At 49.4% G+C, this 19,582-nt stretch overlaps 1 protein-coding gene across 4 annotated transcripts; it reads left to right on the forward strand.

Moving 5' to 3' along the window:
• The first annotated feature begins 14,548 nt into the window (after positions 1 to 14,548).
• Positions 14,549 to 17,586, forward strand: clp1 (cleavage factor polyribonucleotide kinase subunit 1). 4 transcript variants are annotated; one of them, XM_033042093.1, is made up of 3 exons: positions 14,549 to 14,678; positions 15,330 to 15,934; positions 16,464 to 17,586. In XM_033042093.1, exons 2-3 carry the CDS (start codon positions 15,332 to 15,334, stop codon positions 17,133 to 17,135), a joined length of 1,275 nt encoding a protein of 424 aa, XP_032897984.1. In that variant the 5' UTR covers positions 14,549 to 14,678; positions 15,330 to 15,331; the 3' UTR covers positions 17,136 to 17,586. The 4 variants fall into 4 exon arrangements, with proteins under 4 accessions (XP_032897984.1, XP_032897985.1, XP_032897987.1 ...); XM_033042094.1 differs by having other exon boundaries at positions 14,552 to 14,665; positions 15,327 to 15,934; XM_033042096.1 differs by lacking the exon at positions 14,549 to 14,678 and adding an exon at positions 14,723 to 14,732.
• The last annotated feature ends 1,996 nt before the right edge of the window (positions 17,587 to 19,582 follow it).

Genomic DNA, 19,582 nt, shown 5'->3' on the forward strand with positions numbered 1-19,582 from the left:
GTCCATATATACAACATCCACTGCTTTACCCTCATCAATTTCCCGAGTAACCTCTTCAAAAAATTCAAGAAGATTAGTCAAACATGACCTTCCAGGCACAAATCCATGTTGACTGTTCCTAATCAGACCCTGTTTATCCAGATGCTTATATATATTATCTCTAAGTATCCTTTCCATTAATTTGCCCACCACTGACATCAAACTAACAAGTCTATAATTGCTAGGTTTACTCTTAGACCCCTTTTTAAACAATGGAACAACATGCGCAGTACGCCAATCCTCCGATACTATTCCCGTTTCAAATGACATTTGAAATATTTCTGTCATAGCCCCTGCTATTTCAAAAGGTCAAAGGTCAAAAACTTTATCTGCCATTTGTGCTTACACACATAGGAACTCTTGTGCGGCTATTCAGAGAGTCAAGTCAAGTCAAATTTAAAATTAAAAATTAAAAAGACACAGAGAAGACACATAATCCATAAAAAACACATACCACTCCAGAAATAAAAAAAGAAAATGCCTAAAACCCTATACAAAGGGGAAAGTGAGAGCATTGTAACTTGCACAAACCCTATATCAGGACATCAGTTCATTTTGTTTTGTTTTGGCCAAGAGTCTCACTGTTGCAGGGAAGAAGCTCTTAAAAAAGCGTGTTCTATTTGTGGCGATACTGTCCGCTCGTCTGTGCCTGAGGTTGTATGTGCAGTTTTTGTGTTTGAGCAGGGAGTGAGCTGGATGTAGTGTGTCTCTGATGATTCTCTCTGCTCTTTTTTGACAGCGCTGTGTGTAGATTGTGTCCATGGAGGGGAGTTCAGTTCTGATAATCCTCTCTGCAGTCTTTATGACTCTTTGCAGAGCCTTCCTCTCTGTCTGTGTGGTGTTTCCATACCACACCGTGATGCCTGTGGTGAGGATGCTCTCTACCAGTCCTTTGTAGACCTGGGTGAGAGGGCGACAGTGCAGACCAGCTTTTCTGAGCAGCCTGATGAAGTACAGTCTCTGCTGGGCTTTTTTCACTGTGGCTGCAGTGTTCAAAGTCCAGTTCAGATCTGATGTTACTTGTAATCCCAGGTATCTGTAACTGTCAGCCCTCTCCACCACAGTCCCCTTGATGATGAGGGGCTGCAGGGGGGGTGGATTTTTTCTGAAGTCCATTATTATTTCTCTTGTCTTGTCTGTGTTGAGGCTTAGGTCGTTCACCTCACCATAGGCAAGAATGTCGTTCACCAGACTCCTGTAGCCCGACTCGTCCCCCCCCTTGATGAGGCCCAGGATGGTGGTATCATCCGCATACTTAATAATGATGGTGTTTTCCTGGGTGGAGACACAGTCGTGTGTGTACAGGGTGAAAAGTTTGGGACTGAGACAGCAGCCTTGTGGTGATCCTGTGCTGACGGTGAGCTCTGCAGACACCCTCCTTCCCATCCTCACCACCTGTGGTCTTTCAGTCAGGAAATGCAACCCACCTGCAACTGGATCTTGGATTTCCTGACTATATTTCTCAAAAGTGTCAGTACTTCCTCTTCATTGAATCTCATAGTTTCCATAGCTAATCTACTTGTTTCCCTTACCTCACATAATTCAATATCCTTCTCCTTGGTGAATACCGAAGAAAATAAATTGTTCAATATCTACCCCATCCCTTTTGGCTCTGCAGATAGCTGTCCACTCTGACTCTCTAATGGACCAATTTAATCCCTCGTTATCCTTTTGCTATTAATATAGCTGTAGAAACCCTTTGGATTTACTTTCACCTTACTTGCCAAAGCAACCTCATATCTTCTTTTAGCTTTTCTAATTTCTTTCTTAAGATTCTTTTTACATTACTATACTCCTCAGGCACCTCATTTACTCCATGCTGCCTATAATTATTGTAGATCTCTCTCTTTTTCCGAACCAAGTATCCAATTTCCCTTGAAAACCATGGCTCTTTCCAATTTTTATTATTTCCTTTCAACCGAACAGGGACATAAAGATTCTGTACTCATAAAATTTCACCTTTAAATGTACTTAAGGTGAAGGCCCATTCCAAAATGGAGCCACGGGGCGAGGGAAATCAGAGGGCGGATTGCTTGGCCAGGGAAGGAGCCAGGAGTGGGAAAGCATGGGACCCCTATGAGGAAGGACAGGTAGCTGCAGCCAGGGAGCAGACTCGAGAAAAGGAGAGTGCGGGAGTGATTTTGGCTCCGGACCTGACCACGGTCCAGGCACAAGACCCTATTTTAAAGGCTGCCTCAGCAGCCATTTGCAGGCAGGAGAAAATGTTATTCAAGGGAGATAAGTGGGTGGTGCCTTCCCTGTACAGAAGGGAATTTTTAAAACTAGCCCATGAGGGTCCAGGGGCAGGTCACCCTGGGCCAGAGACCACCTGGCAGCGAGTAGAGATGGCAGGATGGTGGCCAGGGCTCAGGGAAGACGTTCGCGACTTTTGTGCAAGCTGTCTGGTTTGCGCAGCAAACAACCCAGACCCCCAGAAAAGGAAGGTTTCCATGGGACACATCGGGAGGGTGGAGGGGCCATGGCAGTCGATTCAAATCGACTACATCGGACCCCTTCCAACCGCTCAAGGGGGTTACAAGTACTGCTTAGTCCTTGTGGATGTGTTCTCAAAATGGGTAGAGGCCTTCCCTTGCAGAGCAGCCACCGCTATGGGTATGGCAAAAATCCTGGTTAGGGAGGTGTTCACCAGGTGGGGACTCCCACAGTTCGTGGAGTTAGATCAGGGGAGCCATTTCACAGGACAGGTCATGCAGTCCACCCTTAGAATACTGGGCATCAAGGCCAAGTGGCATGTGGCCTATCACCCCCAGTCCTCGGGTCCGGTAGAGCGGTTGAACCGGACAATAAAGGACGGGGTTATGAGTTGGCCACAACAGTCAAAGACAAAGCCCCAAATGCCATTTTAGGCGGATAGCTTTGTGGAGGCAAGGAGGTGTTTTGCTTTGTTTTCCAGATGGGTAGCCCCGCCATATGGATGATGGCAATGATGTGCCTCCGGATGTGCGTGGCACGTCGCGGGGACATGGAGGAGTCCATCGTATATGGGTGCTCAGGGGACAGAGCACCCCTCGTGCCTACTGGGCAAGGAAACCTGGTAGCGGATAGCCAGACCGGATACTCCCATGAGGGGAGATGGCCTGGGTGGCTGGGGTCGAACTCGACCATGTTCTCCAGCCACAGGAGCTTCGCCTACGGGGAAGCATCCATACCCTGTGCCGAGATACAGATGGCTACCGACCGGGTTAGGGTGACTGAGGGCAGGCGGGTGTGTTTAACCTGTAAGGGGGACGTTCCTTTGGGGAGATGGTGGTGGCTCAGGAAGCTGAGCTCGGACATGAGGGATCGATCCTCGGACTGGGAAAGACTGGACAATGATACCTAACGGTCCATCACGGGGTCACCGGGAGGGATCACTGTATGTTGGGACAAATGGTGGGCCTATGACCAGGGGCTTTATTTATGTCTATGGGGGTCTGCCGAGGTGTGTCCGGTAGGGGCATCAATCACTTTTGACAAGTGGTGGCAGGACCCCGGGAACGGGATAGATTGGGACCGCAGTGGGCAGGCATGTGTGGCCCCCAGAACTGGGATGACAGTAAAAGTCACCGAATTGCTGGTTCAGGTGAAGAAGCCCCTACCCACAGCCCAACCGATCGACCCTCACAACTGTCCAACCACCACCAAAGGGCCGGAGAATGGGTTAGTGCTTGTCCCAACCAAAAAGGTGCTATACCAGGGAGTGCATTACGCTGTGGACTCAGTAGTATTAAATTTGACTGAAGTGCGGTTACCCGCATGGTGCCCCCGCGAGACGGAATTATTATAACAGGCCCTGCTAAAAGACATGTTCCAGAAATTCCACAACCTGGATTTTGGGGACATAGACATAGAAGAGATGTACCGCGGGGGAGGGGATTTCACTATGGGGTCCGGTAGGCAAAGACGAGGGGTGGTTAACGACGGGTTTACAGCATTTAACACGGGGACGTCTATTATTAATAGCATGGACAACGTAGAACTGGCCTTGCAGATCAATCAGTTGAAGGGCCAGTTACGAAAGGTTCTGGGGGAGGAAAATGCGGTGGTAGGATCGGGACTGCACGAAGAGGTGGCAATGACTCTACATCTAAAAAAAATCATAGCACAATTGGAGACACATGCAAAAACGATAAACGCTTTGATTAAAGAGGACCGGAATGCGTCCGATCAGGCTGCACAGAATGAGGTGTGTGGGCTGTATGGTGCGTGGTTGTTGGGGGAGGAAAGGAGCAACCTGGATGACCTGAGGCAAGGTCGGATCCCCTCCTGGATAAGCAACCAGCACCTAGCAGCGCTACACCCTTATAACAGCACTTTGAGTCCTTGTCAGCTTTGTGTGGCCTCCGAGGCCTACCCGGTACCGGTGGATTGCGGAAAGTCCAATCACACCATAATGGGAGTGGTCGTAAGAATCCCGGTGATGGGAACCTCGGCAAGACCAGCTCCTCTGTACCGAGTGGAGAACGTGGGAGTTGTTCGTGGGGGGGGTGCATATTCGCTATGGGAAGGTCCGGCCCTATGTCATAGTGAGGGAGCAAGCTGTGACAGGCATTGACCTTTTGGGTTGTCGGAGCTGGTGAGCACAGGTAATCCTGTGTCCCCAGCACATGGGCGCTGAGGCTAGGCCTCAGTGTGGGTTCAGGGCTGTTGGGGCACAGCCTATAAACTGTACCATGGAGGCGATGGCAGCAGATCATGTCCCTCCACAGGTGGCGTATATAGGCAGTGGGACGTACTGTGTCACCACAAGTGCCCAGCGGTATCAGCACGGATCACAGCTGTGGTGCCCGATACCGCACAGCAGCTTCTGCTTTAAACCCAGGGCAGAAGTCCATGTGGCACAGCAGCGAATATTACCCATCGGTACGAGAAAATGTAACTGACTTATTTAACTATGTTGCCCATTTTGGGTATGATATTCCCCCAGTGAATGAAGAATTAAAAGAGTTGCTGGTGGCGGTCGAGTTCTCGCACAAACACTTCTTCTCCCTGGAACAAAAGACTCTGGATATCGCCAGGGAGATCGAAGAGATCAAGTCTCCAAGTTGGTGGGACCTGGAGTCCTGGATCATAGTTCCAGCATGGGCCCGCATCGTGTCCCATGTTCTGTTCATCTGCCAGATGATAATTGTGGTGTATTTGCTATGCATTAATTGCAAATTTAAAAGGCGGAGAAGGATGGCCAAATTACAACAGCTGGTAAATCGAGCCGCCCGACGTCACCGTAACGACACCCCATCACTGTAAAATGTCTGTACTCTAGTGCAATAGTTTTTGTACATATGTTGTAATCCCTGCATTTTCAGGGAATGGTCGTGAGGGTACTGTATGGTTTGTGGGATTGATGTAAAGTAAAAGGTGTATAGTGTAAGTTAATGTGCTTCGAGGGCCTAATTTAGCAATTAAAGGGGCTTTCGGGGTACATAATTTCACCTTCTCACAAGGAGTGTTTACAGCTCTTGAGGCTGGAGGATTGCCCACTAACTTTATCAATCGATACGGTCCGTGCAAGCCTGGACGTATCGTAGGGGCATGTAAGTTATTGGGGCAAATCCTCCAAAATTATGGAAGAACTCGGATAAGGACATGGACATTTTAAAAAGACAGACTTGCTGGCTGCAAAGGGAAAAAAACAATCCACAAAAAAAGAATCAGTTTCAAGTTTCAAACCTGTCTGGCCTGTGGACTTGGGCATCACACAACTATGCGGATGGTGTGGGCAGGAAAGGCTGAAACGGAGATAATGAGATTATCTTGGAAACACAAAGGAAGGTACCGAGCCTCAGCAGACGGTGGTAAACAGGCCAGCAGCAAGCACAATCACCATCGTGGATGACCCATCCATCAGGACAATGGGAGCCCATGTAGGCGATGGGATAATGATCAGGCTGAGGGATCATGACATCAGCAAACTCCTTATCATCGGAAGCCTATTGTTCATGCCAGATCGAAACTGGGAATTATCAAAAGAACCCTTTTATCCAGAGGACCACCTGGGGGTTTCAAAGGAAACTCAGGTATAAAAAGCCGTAGTCAAGCCAGAACTCGCTCCCTTTCTGCTCTGCTGGACGGCTCGTGAGCCTGCATCAACCTAGCTGTAAGTATCCCAGTGACCTGGTGAAGTTCCCGAAATAGGATAGAGGTTGAGAGAAGATGGGGAAAGGGGGAGTGTACTTGCAAGTAAAATTGTGTAAAGTAAGTTTTACGACGTGCCCGATAGTTTTCCTTCCATAGTCTTAGTTTAAAGCATAAGTTTAGCCACGCATTATGTAGTGTTGGTGAGATTCGATTTCTCATTGTTTAATAAAGCCTGTAAATTTCAGACTTGCTTTGAGTCCATCTTGGTTTCTGTTTTCTCTCATCAGCACACTCTGGTCAATTCAACCTTTTATCATATCCCACCATAATTCCGAGGTCCAGAACCTAGGGGAATCCCTTTTGTTGTATTCTCTCTCTTGGAAACCGCTCGAGTGGAGTGGTGGCCGTTTGACCCTCCGACAAGGGAGAGAATAACTCGGGCAGTTGGGCCCGAAGTGGAGTAAAGGGAAACGAAACCCCTACAGTCTTCGCAAACAATGAATATCTCGTTCCAGTTTACCTTCAAGATCTGCAACCAATTCCAACCTAGCAATGCAGGCTTATCTCCCTTTACAACTATGAGAGTCAATTCCGCCTGTTGCTCCTCATACCTAACTGGTGCCTGTACGCATCCTAACGCTGGAATCTTCTCTCCAGAGTAACCACGTAGATCGATACGCTTCGCTTCCTTAGGAATCTGATTCAGCTTCTCCCGATACACAGATTCTGGAATCACCCTCACAGATGCTCCTGTGTCGACTTCCATGCTAACATGAGCTCCATTCAACTGGACTTGCATGGACACATTCTTTGTCTTCCGGTTTACTAGCTCATTGCTGCAGATGGTGTATATGTCGAGAAGCTCTTGCTCTGCCTGCAGTTGATCCACAGAATGAAGATGCTTACTTGATGTTGAACCTTTTTTCTGCTTAGCCTTGCGACAAGCCTTCGCTAGATGTCCCGTCTTGTGACACGAGTAACACTCTGCCTTGAAGAACGGACAAGACTGTGCTGAATGTGAGCCCAAACAGCGATAGCATGACTTTGCAGTAGTCTTGTTACCCTTCCATGGATAACGATTCTCTGACGTCTTTGTCGACTTATCCGTCTTTGGACTGCAGTTTGTTCAACTCTTCCGCTGGTTATCTAGAAGTTGTCCTGACTTCTCTAGAACCCTTATCTGCCATATCCATAAACAAAGCAGTTTTACAAGCTGTTTCAAAGGTCAGGTCATACACCGTCATCAGCTTACTGCGGATCCGCTCACTTTTCAGTCCACATACGAAACGGTCTCTTACTGCTCCGTCTTGGAAATTTCCAAAATTACAATGAATTGATAACCTCTTGAGTGCCACAATAAAATGACTAATGTCCTTCTATGGAAGTTGGCATCTCGTTCCAAATCGATAGCTTTCAGCTATTTCTAAGAACAGGATCATAATGTTCTGTTAACTTCTTAAGAATATTTTCAAGGGCATGTCTTTTGGTTTGGCTGAAGCTAACAAATTCTTTACCGTATCATAATCGGGAACCATTTCAGTGAGAAAAATTGCTCTTTTCCTAGCTTGAGTTGCTTCATTCAAACGTCTTGATTCTGTGTCAGAAGCTTCTACTTCATTAATGTTATTTGTAGCAAAAAACATCTCTAAACGTTCGATGTATGCACTGAATGTTTCCCGGCTTTGCTGGAACTCACCCAATCGTCCAATAATTCCACCGGGCACCGCCATTTAGATTTTTTTTTTACAGTCTCACAGCATTTTTTTTACAGTCTCACAGTTTTACAGTCTCACAGCATTCAAACTTTGTGAACAGATTTTCAGCTTTCCCTGACACCAAACGTTATACAACATTCTCCGTGCCTCTGTAGAATTCCTTATCTACATGAACAATTAAAGCTGGGGAATCTACGATCCCATTCCCGTAGCCAATTTGTGATATCTTGAGCTCAGGCACAGAATAACAAATTAACTCACTGCTGACCAGACCATCACTGCACAGCTGCACTGTGGTTTATTCATTCACTAACAATCCTGCAGCCACAGGTGGCGCCATTACAGTATAGATAGAAGATAGATAGATGGTTCTCAGCAATAAGATCTTTGGTTCACAGCATTGTAGCACATCAGCTCCAGAGGCAAAGTTCAATGTCTGCAATGCGGTGGAGGTGAATCGGACAGTACCCTGGCTTATTGAAGGACTGTTCAGACTCACTACGTTCTGGACTGGAGAAGTTACTCTCTCCCCCTTCCACCTGGCCATCAACCCCTCCTCACTAGCCCCACCATCACTCGCTGGTTCCTGCCCCACCGCTCCACTCCACCGCTGTCCATTCCCCACCTGCTGCCTTCCTCCAGCACTGTTCCCCATTAATAACAGACCAGGGTTTCTCCCAGTGACGGACACTGGGCTGAGGTGCCCACAGGTTCCCACTACTGCTCCCCCTTGGGGCAGTGCTTCCACTGCCGGATCTCTGCATCTCCGCAGAATCCCTTTGTCTGCAGCCACATCCAGGGATGTAGAGTCTGGGGAACAGGCCCTTCAGCCCAACCAGTCAATGCCAACCCGGATACCTCGCCTATACCGGTCCGGCCGGGACGTTCTGGCCACGGCCCTGGGGGGAGGAGGAGGGGAGGGGGGGGGGTTGGCCGGCTCTTGGGACCGGGGTAGGGAGCAGTGACCATGCATCATACATGAATCACACACACCACATGTAAATCTCACCCATTCCTCATGGGAGGAGTAGATCGGGTAGATGCCCAGTGTAGGGGAATCGAGGACCAGTGGACATAGGTTCAAGATGAAAGGGAAAAGATTTAATAGAAATCTGAGAGGTAACTTTTTCACACAAAGGATGTTGGGTGCATGGAACAAGCTGCCAGAGGAGGTAGTTGAGGCTGGGGCTATCCCAACGTTTAAGAAACATTTGGACAGGTACATGGATAGGACAGGTTTGGAGAGATATGGACCAAACGCAGGCACGTGGGACTAGTATAGCTGGGACAAGTTGGCAAGAGGGCTGAAGGGAATGTTTCCACACTGTATGACACTCTAAACCTCATGGAAATTGTACAAAATTCACACACAAACCACACGTATATTACACAGAAATCACGCATAAATTACATGTAAACCACACATATTCCCATGTAAAACACACTTAAATCATATTTAAAGATGACACCCAAGCCAGGTGACAGCGTACTGGTCCCAAAAGTGGATCAGCAATCACTCCTTACAATCCCTCCACTCTTAAATATTTTATCTTGCGCTAAACATTATTCCTTCTATCATGTATCTCTACACTGTAAATTTCTCGATTGTAATCATGTATTGTCTATCTGCTGACTGGTTAGCATGCAACGTTGGTATACGTGACAATAAACTAACCTTAAATGTAAAAACACAACTTACATGTAAAACACATGTGGCATACTTACATCATACAAAATCCCCATGTACAGTGCCCTCCATAATGTTTGGGACAAAGACCATCATTTATTTATTTGCCTCTGTACTCCACAATTTGAGATTTGTAACAGAAAATATGACATGTGTTTAAAGTGCCCATTGTCAGATTTTAATAAAGGCCATTTTTATACATTTTGGTTTCACCATGTAGAAATTACAGCTGTGTGAATACATTGTCCCCCCATTTCGGGGCACCATAATGTTTGGGACACATGACTTCACAGGCATTTGTAATTGCTCAGGTGTGTTTAATTGCCTCCTTAATGCAGGTATAAGAGAGCTCTCAGCACCTAGTCTTTCCTCCAGTCTTTCCATCACCTTTGGAAACTTTGATTGCTGTTTATCAACATGAGGAACAAAGTTGTGCCAATGAAAGTCAAAGAAGCCATTATGAGACTGAGAACCAAGAATAAAACTGTTAGAGACATCAGCAAAACTCTAGGCTTACCAAAATCAACTGTTTGGAACATCATTAAGTAGAAAGAGAGCACTGGTGAGCTTACTAATCACAAAGGGACTGGCAGGCCAAGGAAGACCTCCACAGCTGATGACAGAATAATCTCTATAATAAAGAAAAATCCCCAATCACCTGTCCGACAGATCAGACATATTCTTCAGGAGTCAGGTGTGGATATGTCAATGACCACTGTCCGCAGAAGACTTCATGAACAGAAATACAGAGGCTACACTGTAAGATGCAAACCACTAGTTAGCTGCAAAACTAGGATGGCCAGGTTACAGTTTGCCAAGAAGTACTTAAAAGAGCAACGACAGTTCTGGAAAAAGGTCTTGTGGACAGATGAGACGAAGATTAACTTATATCAGAGTGATGGCAAGAGCAAAGTATGGAGGAGAGAAGGAACTGCCCAAGATCCAAAGCATACCACCTCATCTGTGAAACACGGTGGTGGGGGTGTTATGGCCTGGGTATGTATGACTGCTGAAGGTACTGGCTCACTTATCTTCATTGATGATACAACTGCCAATGGTTTCACCATAATTAATTCTGTAGACACATCCTATCTGCTCAAGTTCAAATGCCTCAAAACACATTGGCCGGCGGTTCATTCTACAGCAAGACAATGATCCCAAACATGCTACTAAAGCAACAAAGGAGTTTTTCAAAGCTAAAAAATTGTCAATTCTTGAGTGGCCAAGTCAATCACCTGATCTGAACCCAATTGAGCATGCCTTTTATATGCTGAAGAGGAAACCTAAGGGGACTAGCACCCAAAACAAGCATAAGCTAAAGATGGCTGGAATATCAGGCCTGGCAGAGCATCACCAGAGAAGACACCCAGCAACTGGTGATGTCCATGAATCGCAGACTTCAAGCAGTCATTGCATGCAAAGGATATGCAACAAAATATTAAACATAGCTACTTTCATTTACATGATATTGCTATGTCCCAAACATTATGGTGCCCTGAAACGGGGGGACTATGTATAAACACTGCTGTAATTTCTACATTGTGAAACAAAATTTCAACTTCAATTTCTTGGGCGTGCACATCTCTGAAGATCTTTCCTGGTCCGAGAACACTAACGCAATTATCAAAAAAGCTCATCAGCGCCTCTACTTCCTGAGAAGATTACGGAGAGTCGGATTGTCAAGGAAGACTCTCTCTAACTTCTACAGGTGCACAGTCGAGAGCATACTGACTGGTTGCATCGTGGCTTGGTTCAGCAATTTGAGCGCCCTGGAGAGGAAAAGACTACAAAAAGTAGTAAACACTGCCCAGTCCATCATCGGCTCTGACCTTCCTTCCATCGAGGGGATTTATCGCAGTCGCTGCCTCAAAAAGGCTGGCAGTATCATCAAAGACCCACACCATCCTGGCCACACACTCATCTCCCTGCTACCTTCAGGTAGAAGGTACAGGAGCCTGAAGACTGCAACAACCAGGTTCAGGAATAGCTACTTCCCCACAGCCATCAGGCTATTAAACCTGGCTCGGACAAAACTCTGATTATTAATAACCACTTTCTGTTATTTGCACTTTACCAGTTTATTTATTCATGTGTGTATATATTTATATCATGGTATATGGACACATTTATCTGTTTCGTAGTAAATGCCTACTATTTTTCTGTGTGCTTAAGCAAAGCAAGAATTTCATTGTCCTATACAGGGACACATGACAATAAACTCACTTGAACTTGAACTTGAAAATTGTATAAAAATGGCTTTTATTTAAATCAGACAATGTGCACTTTAACCACATGTGATTTTTTCTATTACAAATCTCAAATTATGAAGTACAGAGGCAAATAAATAAATGATGGGTCTTTGTCCCAAACATTATGGAGAGCACTGTAGTACACACAGATCAGACTGTATGTGCAGCATACTTGAACCATCCATCACAAGCCACACATCAACTTCACCACCAATTTCCATACTGTAACACTCCCCTTCCCTACTCTAACCTCACCCCCTCTGAATGCACAGCCTTCCGTTCACTCTGCAGCAACCCTGACATTATAATCAAACCCGCCAACAAGGGAGGTGCCGTGGTAGTCTGGCACGCTGACCTCTACCGGGCTGAGGCCAGGCGACAACTCCCAGACACCTCCTCCTACTTATCCTTGGACCATGATCCAACACACGAGCACCAGGCCTTAATCTCCCACACCATTACTCATTTCATCACTTCTGGCTGTCTGCCTTCCACAGCCTCCAACCTTACCGTTCCCCAGCCCCGCACCGCTGGTTTTAGCTTCTCCCCAAATTCCATAAACACAACTGTCTTGGCAGACCCATTATTTCTGCTGCTCCTGCCCCACTGAAATGGTTTCCATGTACCTCGACTCCATCCTATCCTCCTTGGTCCAATCTCTCCTGACCTGTGCCCAAGACACCTCACATGCCCATCGTCTCTTTAATGACTTCCGCTTTCTGAGCCCCCACTCCCTCATCTGGACGTTCAGTCACTCTACACTTCCATCCCCCACCAGGAAAGCCTTAACAACCTCTATTTCTTCCTCAACCACAGAACCATCCAATTTCCCGCTACTAAAACTCTGCCTAGTGGAGCTGGTCCTCGCCCTCCCACTTCCTCCAAGTCCAAGGCGTAGCTATGGGCACCCGCATGGGCCCCAGCTATGCCTGCCTCATTGTGGGGCACGTTGAACAATTCCAGGCGTACACTGGCCCTATCTTCGAACTCTATCTCCGTTACATTGATGACTGCATCGGTGCTACCTCCTGCACCCGTGCAGAACTCATGGACTTCATCAACTTCACCATTCATTTTCATCCTGCACTCAAATTCACTTGGACCATATCCGTCACTTCCCTCCACTTTCTTGATCTCACCGTCTCCATCACAGGAAATGGACTATCGAATGACGTCTATTACAACCCACTATCTCGACTACACTTCTTCCCACCCTGCTTTCTGCAAAGACTTTATCCCCTACTCCAAATTCCTCCGTCTATGCCGCATCTGCGCCCAAGATGAGGTGTTCCATACCAGGACATCCTAGTTGAATTCTTTAGAGAATGGGGGTTCGCATCTCCGATCATAGATGAGGCCCTCACTCGTGTCTCCTCGGTACCCCGCAGCTCCGTACTTGCTTCTCCTCCCCCTAGACGCAACAGAGACAGAGTCCCCCTAGTCCTTACCTTTCAACCAATCAGCTGTCACATACGACACATAATCCTCCAAACCTTCCGCCACCTCCAACGGGATCCCACCACTGGTCACATCTTCCCATCTCCACCCCTTCCCACCTTCCGCAGAGACTGTTCCCTCTGCAACTCCCAGGTTAACTCATTCCTTCCCACCCAAACCATCCCCTCACCAGGTACCTTCCCCAACAACCACAGAAGATGCAACAATTGACCCTATACCTCCTCTCTCGACTCTGTCCACGGACCAGACAGTCCTTTCAGGTTAGGCAGAGGTTCTCGCACCTCCTCCAACCTCATCTACTGTATCCATTGTTCAAGATGTGGATTCTTATACATCGGTGAGACCAAACGTAGACTGGGCGATCATTTCGCTGAACACCTTCACTCAGCCCGTCTGAACCAACCTGATCTCCCGGTTGCCGGGCACTTTAATTCTCCTTCCCATTCCTCCACAGACCTTTCTGTCCTCGTCTCCTCCATTGTCAGAGTTAGGCTAAATGCAAATTGGAGGAACAGTATCTCATATTTCACTTGGGGAGCTTACAGCCCAGTGGTATGAATATTGATTTATCTCACTTCAGGTAGCCCCAGCATTCCCTCTCTCTCTATCCCTTCCCCACCCAAGTCGCAGTAGCTTCTAATTTTCACCCTACACAGCTAACAATGACCTATTTCCTTTATCATCATTACCTTTTTGTATATCTGTCACTCATTATTCTTTAGGAAGACAAAAATGCTGGAGAAACTCAGCGGGTGAGGCAGCATCTATGGAGAATTGAAGTGGTTTGGTTTGATTGTTGGCAAGCAGCATACCTGGAGCGAAGGGATGGGTGATGCTTCGGGATGAGACCCTTCTTCAGACTAGTCAGGGAAAAGGGGAATGAGAGATATAGACGATGATACAGAGAAATAAAGCACAATGAATGAAAGATATGCAAAAAAAGTCACTATGATAAAGGAAACAGGCCTTTGTTAGCTGTTTGTTTGGTGAGAACGAGAAGCCTCGACCCCATACTTCTACCTGTGTCTACATTATCTCTACTTTATCTCTCCACATCATCGTCCATATCTCTAATTTCCCTTATCCCTAACCAGTCTGAAGAAGGGTCTTGACCCGACCCGTCCCCCACTCCTTCTCTCCACAGATGCCGCCTGTCCCGCTGAGTTACTCCAGCATCTTGTGTCTTTCTTCGGTGTAAACCAGCGCCTGCAGTTCCTTCCTCAACGTCACTGGCTGCAGCGGGGGGGGGGGGGCGGGGCCGGAAACTGGAGCAGCGTTGGCACGTCCCTGGCAACCGTTGTCGGGGGGCGGGGCCGGAACCGGAAACACGGGCCCGGAAGTCGTTCTCCGCTCCCTGGTCTTTGGTCGCGCGGGGAAGTGAAGATCTTATAGCGGACGATCCTTGCTCCTCTATATCGTTGCTGGGAGACAGAGAGAGAGAGAGAGGGACAGGTGACAGGTGACAGGTGGGTGCGGGGAGACGGGGAGACGGGGAGAGAGAGACAGGTGACGGTGACAGGTGACAGGTGGGTGCGGGGAGACGGGCAGGAACTGATTGTGGATGATCAGCAATGATCACATTGAATGGCGGTGCTGGCTCGAAGGGCCGAATGGCCTCCTGCATCTATTGTCTATTGAGAGGGAGTGATGGAGGAGGGGGAGAGAGCGAGAGAGGAGGGGGGGTAGAGGGAGGGAGAGAGGGGGAAGATACAGAGTGCAGAATATAGTTCTCAGCATTGTAGCGCATCAGTTCCAGAGACAAAGTCCAATCTCCACAATGGGGTAGAGGTGAATCGGACAGTACCCTAGCTTATGCCTGATGACTGAGGGGGGAAAGTTGTTTCTGAGTCTGGTGGTGCTCGCTTTCAAGCTCCTGTACCTTCTGCCGGTTGGGAGCGGGGAGAAGGAGGAATGATTGCTGTGGGACCAGTTGATGCGAGTAACTAAACAATTTCTCTCTCATTCCCCCCCCCCCCCCCCTCCTCCTCTCTCCCCCTCCTCTCCATCACTCTCTCCCCCTCCTCTCTCTCCCTCCCCCCTTCTTTCCCCCTCCCTTCTCTCTCCCCCCCCCCCCCCTTCTCTCCTTCCCCCCCCCCCCGTCAGTGATGGGTGAGGAGGTGCGAGACTCCCAGCCGGTCAGCACCTTTGAGCTGGAGAAAGAGACGGAGCTGCGCTTTGAGGTGGAGTCAGGCCGCACTGCGGAGGTGGAGCTCCGCTCGGGACTGGCCGAAGTGTTTGGGTCGGAGCTGACCCCCCACCGGCCGTACGTGTTCAAGGGGGGGTCGAAGGCGGCTGTGTTCACCTGGCACGGCTGCAGCGTGCGTTTGCGAGGCAAGACGGAGGCGGCGTACGTGTCCCGCGACACGCCCATGACCATCTACCTCAACTGCCACGCCGCCCTGGAGCAGATGAGGCAGCGGGCAGAGGAGGACGGCGAGAGGGGGCCGCGGGTCATCGTCGTCGGCCCCTCCGACGTGGGCAAGACCACCCTGTGCCGCCTCCTCCTCAACTACGCCGCGCGGCTGGGCAGGATCCCCACCATGGTGGACCTGGATGTGGGCCAGGGCTGTCTGTCTGTGCCCGGCACGGTGGGGGCCCTGTGTGTGGAGCGGCCCGCCAGCCCAGAGGGCGGATTCTGTCTCCGAGCCCCCCTCGTCTATCACTTTGGCTCAACCACCCCTGGCACCAACATCAAGCTCTACAACAGGGTGAGGGGGGAGAGTTGGAGGGTGGGGGTAGTGGTCACGGGGGGGGGGGAGTGGACACGGGGGTGGGGGGGGAGGGGGGAGTGGACATGGGGGGGGAGTGGGAGAGAGAGGGGGGAGTGGATGGGGGGGGGGGGAGAGATCAGGGAGTGGAGGTGGCAGTTACAGGGATGGTTGTTTTTCCCTGGTAGAGAGGGGGAAATTAATGGAGGGGGTTAATAGGGATGTGGAGGGAGTGTTAGTGTCAGAGACGGGGAGCAGGGATAGTGAAGGGAGGGTCGGGATCGTGACTAATGGCGCTCCCAGAGGAGGTGGGGAAGGGGAGTAATGGTGCTTGGTTCTTCTGAAGCAGAGAGACTGTTAATGAAGGGGAGGGGCAGAGGGGACGTGTAGAGGTCAAGGAAAGTAGCACTAACACCCTCTCACTTTCTCTCCCCCCCCTCCTCTCTCTCCCTCCTGCTCCCCCCTCCCATCTCCCTCTCCTCTCCACCTCTCATCCCCTCCTCTACCCCTCTCCCCCCCCCCCCCGCAGATCACCACGCGGCTGGCGGAGGTGTTTAACCAGCGTTGTGAGCGTAACCGGCGTGCGAATGCAGGCGGCTGTGTGATCAACACGTGTGGGTGGGTGAAGGGCACGGGCTACCAGGCTCTGCTCCATGCCGCCTGTGCGTTTGAGGTGGACGTGGCGCTGGTGTTGGACCAGGAGCGTCTGTACAACGAGCTGAAGCGGGACCTGCCGCACTTTGTCAAGACGGCGTTGCTGCCCAAGTCTGGCGGGGCGGTGGAGCGCTCCAAGGAGTTCCGGCGGGAGAGTCGAGACGAGCGTATCCGCGAGTATTTCTACGGAACCAGCGGCGACCTCTTCCCCCACGCCTTCGAGGTGCGTTTCGCAGACGTGCAGATCCTGCGTGTGGGGGCGCCGGCCGTGCCCGACTCGTGCCTGCCCCTGGGCGTCAGGCAGGACGACCCGCAGCTGAAGCTGGTGCCCGTGCAGGCGGGCAGGGACCTGGCGCATCATCTGCTCAGTCTCAGCACCCAGACCGCACCTGGACCACATATCCTCGACTCCAGCCTCACCGGCTTTGTGGTCGTCACCGGCGTCGACGTGGAGAGGAAGGTGTTCACCGTGCTCTCCCCCGCACCACGACCTCTCCCCGACGGCGTGTGTCTCATCATGGACATACGATTCATGGATCTCAAGTAGCCAGCCGCATCGGGGGAGAATGCTGGGACACTGAGTGAGAGGGGGAGAGAGAGATGGGAGAGTCAGTGAGTGGGGGGGGGGGGGGGGGGGGTGGTGGTGTGGGGGATAGTGAGAGTGGGGAGAGAGAAAGAATCGGTGGGGGGGGGTGGGGGGGAGAGGAATGCAGAAGGTAATAGGAAGGTGTCTCGGGGATATCCACACACTGACTGGTCTCAGTCTCTCACTGGGGATATCGGTCTCTCTCTCAGAGATATCTCGACACTGACCAGTGTGATTGTCCAATATTTACCCTCTTGTTCTTGTATGAGAGATACCTGGAATTTTTTTATTGTGTGAGGAAGGGTTTGTGTAAGATTTTTAATCACCGCGTTAACTGTTGTGCCGGGATCTTAAAGTGACATTGTTTGAAACCTTATCTCAGTTACTCTGATTAAACAATGCTTTATAAATACTTCTTGTGGACTTGTTGTTTGTTTGCTAGTGGTTGGAGAGAGAGTGCGTGCACTCCACAGCTGCTGCATTAGCCCTCTGTCATCTATGAGTGTGTCAGTGTTTACAGGGGGTCATGGACAGTGTTTCGGCACTGAGAGGGGTTGATGAAAGGGGGGGGGGGGGGGGGGCAAGAGAAGCCTCCACCTGTTCTTGACACAGTTATGGACGGTATTGGATTGTAGTGTGAGATAATGAATAGCTTTGTGTGCAATCCAGTCATCGTACTGTACACAAGTACAGTCAAGGCACACAGGGAGCGTAGAGCGAGACACACTGGAGAACAGGGTTCCCCGCTGCACGTTGTCTGGCTGCGCTGCTGCTCCCCGCTCACACAAACCACACAGTGGCTTCCGCTACAGTCACTAGTGCAGGCCTGAGAACACGACATCTCACATGAGTGGGTGCACGCTCCGCACTGGTGATCAGCACAGCCTTCAGCAGCAAGACAGATACACACAGGCACGCACGCACACAGGCAGAGACGCATACACACGCACGCGCACACAGATACACACACACAGATACACGCACACACACACACACACACACTGATACACACACACAGATACACCACGCAGAAATACACATGCCCACACACACAGATACACACACACTCAGAGATACACATACACATACAAACGCAGAGATGCACACATAAATATACACAGAGATGCACATACACACACTGACACACACAGATACACACACACGCACGCACACAGATACACACACATACACACTGATACGCACACACACACACGTGCACTCATACACACGTTTGCACACACAGGCTCACACACACCCAAACACCGATACACACATACGCACGCACACACACAGATACACACCAGCACACACAAAGATACACACACGCGTGCACTCACACACACACACACGCATGCACTCACACACACACAAACAGATACATACACACAAGCACGCATGCACACACAGATACACACACGCACACAGAGATACACACTCGCACAGATACACACACACAGATACACACACATGCCCACACACAGTTACACAGATACACATACACAAACGCACACACACACAGATACACACAAAGATACACATATACACACACAAAGATGCACATATACACATGCACACACACACAGACACATACAGATACATACACACTCACACAGAGACGCACACACTAACGCGCAGACTCACAAACAGAAGATAGACTCAAAAAGCTGGAGTAACTCAGCGGGACAGGCAGCATCTCTGGAGAGAAGGAATGGGTGACATTTTGGGTCGATACCCTTCTTCAGACTGGTTAGGGATAAGGGAAACGAGAGATATAGATGGTGATGTGGAGAGATAAAGAACAATGAATGAAAGATATGCAAAAAAGTATTGATGATAAAGGAAACAGGCCATTGTTTGTCGGGTGAAAACGAGAAGCTAGTGCGACCTGGGTGGGGGAGGGATAGAGAGAGTGGGAATGCCGGGGCTACCTGAAGTGAGAGAAATCAATATTCATACCACTGGGCTGTAAGCTGCCCAAGCGAAATATGAGATGCTGTTCCTCTAATTTGCATTTAGCCTCACTGAGACAATGGAGGAGACCGAGGACAGAAAGGTCTGAGTGGGAATGGGAAGAATTAAAGTGTCCAGCAACCGGGAGATCAGGTTGGTTCATGTGGGCTGAGCGAAGGTGTTCAGCAAAATGATCGCCCAGTCTACGTTTAGTCTCAGCGATGTATAAGAGTCCACATCTTGAACAACAGATACAGTAGATGAGGTTGGAGGACGTGCAAGTGAACCTCTGCCTAACCTGAAAGGACTGTGGTGGTCCCTGGAGTCGAGGGAGGAGGTATAGGGACAGGTGTTGCATCTTCAGCGGTTGCAGGGGAAGGTACCTGGGAGGGGGTGGTTCGGCTGGGAATTCATTCATTCATCATCATCATCGTTGCAAACAGCGGTGCTGGTTTCCA

Source organism: Amblyraja radiata, chromosome 23 (assembly GCF_010909765.2).
Source record: "Amblyraja radiata isolate CabotCenter1 chromosome 23, sAmbRad1.1.pri, whole genome shotgun sequence".
Classification (NCBI taxonomy): domain Eukaryota; kingdom Metazoa; phylum Chordata; class Chondrichthyes; order Rajiformes; family Rajidae; genus Amblyraja; species Amblyraja radiata.